The sequence below is a fragment of the Myotis davidii genome, unplaced genomic scaffold (assembly GCF_000327345.1).
Source record: "Myotis davidii unplaced genomic scaffold, ASM32734v1 scaffold44, whole genome shotgun sequence".
Lineage (NCBI taxonomy): Eukaryota > Metazoa > Chordata > Mammalia > Chiroptera > Vespertilionidae > Myotis > Myotis davidii.
This window is the reverse complement of record NW_006299705.1, coordinates 5,535,778-5,546,047: the sequence shown is the minus strand read 5'-3', so window position 1 is coordinate 5,546,047 and position 10,270 is coordinate 5,535,778. Positions and strand designations below refer to the sequence as shown.

The following is a 10,270-nucleotide window of genomic DNA, read 5'->3' as shown; positions in this document are numbered from 1 at the left end:
ATTTATCTTCTATAATTGAAACTTTGTAGCCTTGAGCAGAGCCCAGGTCTGGCCAGGGCAGGCGAGAAGCTTGGCTTCCTCCATCACTGGGGGCAACCCAAGCCTCCTGCTTGCTCCAGCTCCATGGCTGCTGCCATCTTTGTGACAGAGTGAGGGAGTGACAGTTAATTTGCATATTACTCTTTTATTAGATAGGATGTTAATATCTATTAAACATTTATCACATGATCCCATAGAGCATGTAGAGAAATTGTTTTGGTGTTGCTATGTTTGACCTTATGAACATTAATCACACTGGATTGCCTAATGTCTATTTTTAAACATAAGATCTACTCTTCCTATTACACATTGGGAAACTTAATACAACTAAGGTACTTGTGAGGATTAGCTACTAGACGTTCTGGGTCTTTTATGCTTTGCTTTTAAAATTAGAAATAGAAAAAAATTTAAATAAATTTATAATCAAATAAAAAAAAATTGGCTAATAAAGACCAGATGTGTGCACACTGTGTATATACATATATCTACCATTAGACTAGCGTACTTACTAGCTGTCTGACATTAGGTAAATTGCTCAATATTACTAAGCCTCCATTTTCTGTTCCATAAAACAGAGATGAAAACAATGCCTATACATACAGCTATTGTGAAAACTACTCAAAATAACAAGTGACAGTACTTGAATTACTTGAGTAAGTGTTGGTTTCCCTCTCCTTCTCTGTGTTTCTGTTCACTCATCAGAAACGTAAGCGGGTCAGGGACATGATGCTAACATTCCTTCTCGGACAAGTGTCATCAGCAGCTAGGCTTTCCTGCCAGACTTGAGCCACAGGAAAGTGAAAACTTTTGCTGTAGGCAAATAGAGAAGTGCTAACAAGACAAACCTGGAGACTGACAGGAAACTCCCAAGGGGATGAGCAATGAGGCTTCAAGAACTGGAACTTGAAGGGCCAGGGTCCTAGTAGCTCCCCAGGCCCAATTCATTTCACCAGTGCATTTGTTTCAACTACTAATTACTAGTGGTATTATTTAATGTCTGCCCTCACCAGAGACCAAAACCTATAAAGGTGAGGAACTCTGGCCCTGGCTAGTGTGGCTCTGTTGGTTGGAGCATCGTCCCTTATACCAAAAGGTGGTGGGTCCAATTCCCAGTCAGGGCACATACCCAAGTTGTGGGTTCCATCCCCATATGGGTCACATGTAAAAGGCAACCAATTCATGTTTCTCTTTCTTTCTCTCTCTCTCTCTCTCTCTTTCTCTCTCTCTCCCTAAATAAAAAGAGACTAGAAACTGTTTTGTTCATTCACTCCACATTTACATTGTTGCACATAGTAAGCCCTCAATAAGTATTTGTTCAATGAATGAAGCTGTTTTCTTACAGTAGATGCATTTTTGAAATTGGAGGTGTCACAAGTTTAGCTAGGCTACTCCATGCATTGCTGCCTCTGCCCTTTTGTTTGGCTGCAGAGTCCTAAGCTGACGCTAGCCCCCTCATTCAGGTCCATGCCCTAAGTAACAGGCAGAGCCACAGGCAAACCTAAGTTCCTGATATGACTTCTCGAATAGTTTTTGGGACCAACAGTCTCCCCTACACCACCTTCCAACGCCTTCCACTTGTGTGCTCCTTAGGTAACACCGCTGTGGAGCTTACCAAAACCTCACTCAATTGGCTTGAATCGACCTATCGAGCCTTAGCCTGGGAACCCCAAAGCACTCCATCCCTCAACCCTAATAGAGGTGTGTCCCCCAGGTCCTGTCAATCTCTCTGCCCACACTCTGCCTTGGCCTCCCTGGGGGGCTCCCTGAGATATGCCATATTCTTCCTCCAGGATTTTTGAGTAATGAACTTCTCTACTTCTGTTTCTCTTGTTGTCTTTTGTCAAACTCAGGGTCATTATCAGGCACCCTATGCTCCACTCAACACATGTTAATTTAACAAAGTCATCCATGGACACAGACAATAGGGTGGTGAAGGCCTGGGGTGGGGGGCTTGGAGAGGTCAGTGGTGGGGGGGGAACATATGTAATACTTTCAACAATAAAGAATTATTTTTTAAAAAGATATTTTTAAAAGTCAGGAGGAAACTAATTTTATTTACAAATCAATTTCAAAAGCCCTGGTGAAATCAACCTTTAAAAGGAAATTTGTGGTTTGTGTAAATTCCTTTTAAAGTTTTTTTTTTTTTTTTTTTTGATTTCAGAGTGGAATGGGAGGGAGAGAGAGATAGAAACATCAATGATGAGAGAGTGTCATTGATTGGTTGCCTCCTGCATACCCCACACTGGGGATAGAGCCCGCAACCTGGGCATCGAGCCCGCAACCTGGGCATGTGCCCTGACCAGGAATGAAATCGTGACCTCCTGGTTCATAGGTCAATGCTCAACCACTGAGCAATGCTGGCTGAGCTGAATTTTCTTTTAAAAAGAAGCATACCCAAACTAAGAAAACATAATGGCTCCATGGGAGGGCTTTAAGCATTCAGAGTTTGGTAGACTGAATAGAAGCATCAATTAATCTTCCGACATACCTTGGACTTTATCAGATTAGCATGTGGAATTTTGGAACTGAACACATCCAAGTTGCCTGATAGAGGACTTCTCTCTGAGCAATAAGCAAAGTCTATTCTTATCCTTCTATCTATGATCTGGCTCAAGGGCCCATCTAGGAGAGGCTTTCTTGCAAGTCACAGAGGTGGGAATGATGACTACAGACACCCTAACTGAATAATCCCTCAGTATTTATCATTGTCCCCTCTAAGCTACAGTGTTTCCAGAGTCACTGGACATTGTCAATCCCTGGTAAAGAAATGGTCAACAACCTCACTCATTTTGGTTTGACTTGACCTATCCAGCATTAATTCTATCTAATCTAACAGGTTCAACATCCCAACTAAATTTGCTTCTTGCAAAAGTATGGATGACTTGACATTCACTTGCTTATTCATTTGTTCATTTATTTATCCATTCACTTGTTCATTCTATAAATGTTCTCAGTCCTGGAAATCCTGAGTGATTCTGGATGCGAAAAAGAAAGCTTAGACAGGGCAGCAGTAAGTAGAACAAGAACTGGAACCAGGAATTAAAACAATATCTAACCACACTAGAGGCCCAGTGCACGAAATTCGTGCACGGGGGAGGGGGGTCGCTCAGCCCAGCCTGCACCCTCTCACAATCTGAGACCCCCTCAGGGGATGTCTGACTGCTGGTTTATCGGACCTAAACCAGCAGTCGGACATCCCTTACAATCTGGGACCACTGGCTCCTAATCGCTCACCTGCCTGCCTGCCTGATTGCTCCTAACCACTCTGCCTGCCTGCCTCTACCCACTCACCTGCCTGCCTGATCATCCCTAACCACTCTGCATGCCTGCCTAATCACCCCTAACTGCTCGCCTGCCTGCCTGATCACCCCTAACCGCCTCTGCCTCAGCCTCCACCACTGTGGCTTCGTCCAAAAGGACATCCAGAATGAAGTCTCAAAGGTCGTTCAGCTGTCTGGTCTAATTAGCATATTATGCTTTTATTATTATACATGTTGTTGTGTCCAGCTATAGTACCACCTCTACAAACTAAATCTCATTTTAAGAAGAATACATGTCTTTTCTCTATTCCTTTGTTAATGTCCTTAGTATAGCATTTATGACATTATGTTGGGGTTAACTGCTTCCCCTCACCTGACTGCATAACTGTTCCTTGAGAGAAGTAATTGTGCCATCCAATCACCTTTATGTCCCTGGTGCCTAGCATGGGGCCTAGCACATCGAACTCATTGTCAATGGAGCAGTTCTATGGATTCCAGGAAAGTTAATGAATTTCTAGGTATTATCAGGCCTGCATTGTCCAATATGGTAACCACTAGCCACATGTGGCTATTGAGTACTTGAAATGTACCTCCATGGGAGGAATTCAGATGTGCTGCAAATGTAAAATACACTTCAAATTTCAAAGATTTGACACAAAAATATAAAATACCCCATGAATAGTTTTTATATTGATTACATGTTGAAATACTTTGGATAGTGGGTTAAATAAAATATTAAAATTAATTTCACCTTTTTACCTTTTTAAAAAATGTAACTATTAGAAAATCTAAAATTATAAATGTGGCTCATATTTTATTTTTATTGGATAATGGTGGACTAAACAAAAGATTTACTATTCAGGTACAAACCACATCCAGTCTCTTGTACCCGATTCTCTAAGTTTTGGTAAAAAGAGGAATTTGGTTACCTTGTCTGAATTGAGTCAAGGTATTTACTAAGAGTAGGTTCAAAATATCCAAGGAATATAAGACTTTTTGGGGGGCAACATTTTATTAGTCAATACGTTCTAGACCAGGGGTGGGCAAACTTTTTGACTCGAGGGCCACAATGGGTTTTTAAACTGGACCGGTGGGCTGGGACAAAAGCATGGATGGAGTGTTTGTGTGAGCTAATATAAATTCAAAGTAAACATCATTACATAAAAGGGTACGGTCTTTTTTTCAATAGTTTTATTCATTTCAAACGGGCCGGATCTGGTCTGCGGGCCATAGTTTGCCCACGGCTGTTCTAGACTTTACTAGGTATGCTGTTTTAAAGAAAAAAATAATTCCAAATCTTACTGTAATCACCTACATTGAGTTAAAGTCTCAAGGGCATGTAATACCCATGCAGCCAACACTTAAATAGCTCTTCAATTTCTGGCTACCAGTGCCTCTGTTTTATCCTCTCCTCCCCCGTCTCTGGCATCCTGAGCAGTCACCCATCCCATCTCAGCTCTTTCTACTGACCTTAAAAGAGGGCTCAAATAACACACTTGTCCAAACACCTAGATAAGCACGGCCGGGGGAGACATATAAATAGATCTATGGAAACAGAGTGCTCTGTACTGATAACAAAAACGATTTACAAACTTCCTTTACCTCCAAAAGGTTTTCTACAATGATTATTTAAATGTAAATGTCACTAATAATTTCAGTTCTATCAGCTTTAGACAGACCTATTTTTTACAAGCACTGACAAAGCTGCAATTGAAAGTGATGTTAAGTCTTGGTTCTGTTGTGGCAAAATCCTCTATGCTTAAATAGAGAAGTGAAAATTGACCAACAGAAAATGATCCAAAACAAAAACACTGAAAAATTTCTAAGTGATCTATGGGAAAGATTAAAAGAGTCAGGCTTCATTGGTCTACAATCAGAAAAAAAATCCCCAAACCAGTGAGTGTCTATTTACATATCTCCCCCCATAAAGAAGGTCATGAGTTTGAAACATTCAGCACAATGTTTGGCACATAGTAGGTATTCAATAAATGTTAGTTGAATGAATATATGACTGTATATACTCACTATTTAAGGGAACACTGGAATCACCATGCTTTTTGTTTTTTAAAACCCTGAGTGGTATGGTAGATAGAACACAGCTTCCTATTTCACTCAGAGCAAAGCTTGAAGTCCCTACCTTGGCCTACAAAGCCCTACATGATCTGCAACCCACCTATTCCTTCATCTCACCTCCCACCACTCTCCCCCTTATTTACTCTGCTCCAGCAGCCTGACTTCCTTGTGTTCCTCAGACAAACCACACACATTCCTGCCCAGTGCCCTTGCACCAGCTCTTCCCTTTGCCTAATACACCCATTCCTTAAGTCTCCTCAAATGTCACTTCATCAGGGAGGCTTTCCTCACTACCTTATCCAAAACAGCATAACCCTTATCCTGCTGTTTGTCGTCATATCACTTATTGCCACCTAACATGTTACATAAGTGTTTTGTTGTCTCCCCAAACTGGAAAGTGACTCCCAGGAAGCAAGGACTTCATTCATTTTGTTCACTGCTGTTTCCTTTGTGCCTAGAAAGTACCTGGCACATCATAGGAGTTCAATAAATAGCTGTTGAGTGAATAAACCAACAAACATTAGCCTGGAATCCAGGAATGATGATCCCAGCACTTTCTCCTTACTTTGATGTGTTTCATACATACCTTTTCTTCCTCAAATATCATAACAATTAATGACATTTTATGTTTTTATGTTTCTCCACCTAGAATGTGAACACTCTGAGGATATTAATAGATTCTTAGCTATTATTTTATTCCCAGCACCTTGCATGGTCTATGGCAATTAGTAGGCATTCTATAAATGTTTAGTGAGTGAATGAATACAGAAAAGCCAAAGTAGAATAGAATCATTAAACTTATGGAAAACTGAGACCACCCCTCTTCCTTCACTGGTGAATGGTCGGCAGAAGGTAAAGCTTCGCTGCCAATGAGTTATCTGAAGGGATATAAAAAACTAAAATTTAATGGGAACCTACTAAAGGCCAACCATGCTTACACACGTTCACAGAGTTTATTTAATCTTAAGACAACCTTATGAATGAGGAGTATTACTATCATTTTACAGATAAGGAACTTGGGGTTCAGAGAGGATAGGGAGTTTGCCCCTGACAGAATGAATGGCTAATAGGATTCACACTCAGGGCTCTTCATGCCATGTATCACACTCATATCGCTGAATAATACATCAGAAAGGCATTTCTCTGATCCAATGTAAGTATTGGCATATGTAACAGTGAGCTTTCCTGAACTAGAAAAGAATTCTTACAATTAAAGGTTTTTTCCCCCTTGATTCAGAAAGGTAGCTCTGGATAAATTTAATATATATTATTCATGAAAAAATAAAAAGACTTACAAGCAGATTATACTTTGTACATTTTGAATTTTTAAACATAAAATTTATATTTTCTGATAATAAAATGGATTATCTCTTCATTATAGAAAACCTGAGAAATACAGATAGATATAGAGTAAAAGCTTTAGTCAACTATTATCCCATGACTCAGAGACAACCACTATTAACCTTTTAACAATAAGGTTAATAAAGTTTAGTATAACCTTCATTATGTTAACCTTTATTAACCTTTAACACCTTTTTCCAATATATATTTTATTTTTTAAAGTGAGATGACTTTAATTTATACAGTATTTTTTAACAATATATGTATTTTCCATACTGTTAGAAATCTTCATAAATGGCATTTTAATAATGGCTTAATGTCACATTAAATAGATGCAATAATTAATCTTTCTATTATTACTTAGGCTATATTATTTACTTTTATGTTTCTCTCAATGTAATCAGTTTGTAATTCAACTTCTGAGAATGATTCTGACCTTTGAGAATATGCAGAGACAACTTCTCCATTCAAGAAGGGGAAAAAACTCCCACTAGTATTCAAAGAGATGAAGCCTTTCCTTTTCCTCTAATAACCTTTCAATGTAGAGATCAGCTGGAGTCATTCAAGTTTCACCTTCAGTAAGGAAGGGAAGCAGTGAAAGTCTACAAGTAGGCTGGAGTAAACAGACCCAGGCTCACATCTTGGTTCTTACATTTACTTGCCTTAAACCCTCAGAAAATTGTATACTAGTAAATCCTCGGTTTCCTCATCTGTAACTGGACAATCACCTCATGGAGTTGCTGAGGTGTTTAAAATGAGGAAGCATATGTAAACACAGCACTGAAACTGGCACAGAGTAAATGGGCCTCTTTGTAATTGTAAAACGTTGGTGGGGGAGCCATCACGACATCATTCTTGCCTCCAGTAGATTAGAGAATATGCCAAGTTCTCACCTCTAGTCTCAGAAGTAAGAACTTCAGGCTACATTTGTAAACTCACATGCAACAGATCAGTTTGATTTCTGACAACACTTGGAAGTAGGAGAAATTGGGGGTCTCCCAGTTCTCCCAGGAGTTCCTCCCTACTGACATCTCCCTACCTCTAGCTATAGCTACCAAGCCGTTCCCCTTGCCCCCACAGTGGTTCAATGCCTTGACATCTTCTTTCTCTCTCTTATTGATTTTCTGACCTGAGCCCTTAGCAAACCCAGCTTTCCAACCTGCCTATTAGTCTAAGTTTCCAATAACACTTGTCTAATCTTTTTTTTTTTGTTAGAAAAACTAGCTTTATTTTTTCAAGTTTCATATTGTGCCAGTTTTGAAGAAGTTCAGATTTTCATGCCTTCATACATTATTTTAGGACGGCTTTGTCCAGAGATCTCAAGTTTATAATGATTTAAAAACCATTTCCTATGTGGGTTTATAGTTGTATAACCACTGAATGTATTACTATATTGCATTGTCTAATCTTCTAAATCCTGTTCAGTTCATTGATTTCTCGTTACCAATGTCACTGAACCCAAATTTTTAAAAAAAAATGTGATGGTTTCCAAGGCCTCCGCCACCACCAGGTATTCCCTCAGGTTTTCCTCCGCTCTATTTATTCTGGTCCTAGTGCTAGTGTCCACCTTTCCATCTGTAGTCAGAGCAGGCTAAGTTTACTGCAGGTAAAGCATGTCTTTATCTGAAGAGTTCGACCTTTGTCAAAGGGCAATGCAACCCCAAAGGTGCTTTAAATCACTATCAGCTGCTCACATTTTAGGGAAAATGAGGTTTCAGATTCTCAGTGGTGGGGGGAGTAAATTATGGGTGGACAAGGACGTAAGGATCACAGACACCATTACGGGAAAAAGGTTATGAAGTCTGGGATTGACAGATCTCCCTCTCAATATTCCCTATTCCTTGTTCCATTTCCTACAGGTGCTTTCTCTTCTGCTTTTCCATTCTGCACTTCATGCCATTCTGTAAGGCGCCCAGGACAGGTCCACTTGTCGGGGCAGTCACAGGTCTATACACTCTCTCCTGACCTTCCACAGGCCCTGGTCTGTCCTCCCCGCCCTCTCACTTATTTAGTACATAGTGTCCCACTTTCCCTAGTGCTCTCTAACTTTTCCCATAAAGTCCTGGAGGACAGGGGCTGTGCCTGCTTCCCACTTGGCAGCTGACTGGTAAATATGTGACCCATATTCCAAACTTATCTGACAGACCATTCACCCTAATCAATGCCAGTTTAGGGCTACTTCAACTCCAGCTCTATTGGCTTCAGTTGGGCAATACTTTTAACTTTGGATAAGATGGGCATTCTGAAATGCTGCACATTATCTGTCACCTACAAAGTAGGCCTTTCTATTGATATTAATAGAAATAGGAAGAGACATCACTGACAAAAACAACACAAAACAAACAAACCCCATACCCAAAGAGAACAAGTAAAAGTAGAAATAAATCTAAATAGAGAGATGATTTCTACTTATCTCATTTTAGGGCCCCCATGAAGGGAGGGAAGAGGAAGATCTAAGTCAGCGGTTCTCATCCTGTGGGTCGGACCCCTTTGGGGATCCGACGACCCTTTCACAGGGGTCGCCTAAGACCATCGAAAAACACATATATAATTACACATTGTTTTTGTGATTAATCACTATGCTTTAATTATGTTCAATTTGTAACAATGAAATTGGGGGTCACCACAACATGAGGAACTGTATTAAAGGGTCGCAGCATTAGGAAGGTTGAGAACCGCTGATCTAAGTGGAGGGAAAACCGTAGTTTTATACAGTATTATCTAATTGCATTCACATTCATTGAAACGTTGGTATTTGGTACCACGAAAACAAAAAAAAGCAGGATTTTAGAACGAGGGTTGCTGAAACTCATGCTTCTTTTCTCCAAAGAATTTATGGGCCTTTGTACCAAAATAAAGTTCCCTCGTGGCAACCTGGCCCGGTATTAGCCATCCAAGAGACCGCCACCCCCACCCTCCCCAAAGGTTGTTCCTGTGCCTTAGGCCACAAGTTCCATTGTTCCAGCACATTCTGCACTTAGTCAGGACCCGAAGTAAATTCCCAGGAATAAACAAGAGCTGCGAGTGACGAGGAGCTGGTTGGGAGGAGAGGGGGTAGTGAGGCGGGCGCAGAAGGGATGAACTTGGCAGCTGCAGGTGGGCCTGTCACTCCAGCTGGCAGGAGGCACCTTCACCTTTAAGTTCTTACCAAGGCGGCGCCCCCAGAGAGAAAGTACTTCTTTCTTAGCTCGAGGGGCATGAACTCAAGCAATTAAGAGGAGGAAAGGGCCGGGGCTGCGCCGCGAAGCACCTGCCCTCGGCGGCCGCATTTCCAGGCCGGGCCGCGCGCTGGCTGCGGCGCTGGGAGGGGCGCACACGCTACCTGGCGTCCGGCTCCTCCTCCGACTCCGTGGCCGTCTCGTCCTCCTCGCCCTCTGACTCCTCTTCGGTCTCCAGCTCGCGAGTCGCCTCCTCGTCCCCGTCGGAGCCGAGGAAGCTCTCGGTGGCGTGGTTGCTGTCGCTGCTCGCCATCGCGTTTTCCGGGCCGGAGCTGGAGCCCGAGCCGCCCGCGCCGCGCCTGGTGTTCTCCCTCTGACTGCGCCTCTGCCCCGCAGGGC

At 41.7% G+C, this 10,270-nt stretch overlaps 1 protein-coding gene across 1 annotated transcript in view; it reads right to left on the bottom strand.

Annotated features, from left to right (window-relative positions):
* CMYA5 (cardiomyopathy associated 5) overlaps positions 1-10,264 on the bottom strand; it is a 96,813-nt gene extending 86,549 nt beyond the window's left edge. Inside the window, exon 1 of the mRNA XM_006775470.2 lies at positions 10,036-10,264. Coding sequence (XP_006775533.1) covers positions 10,036-10,184 — 149 coding nt within the window. The 5' untranslated portion in view covers positions 10,185-10,264. The remainder of the gene's footprint in view (positions 1-10,035) is intronic.
* Positions 10,265-10,270: the final 6 nt, after the last annotated feature.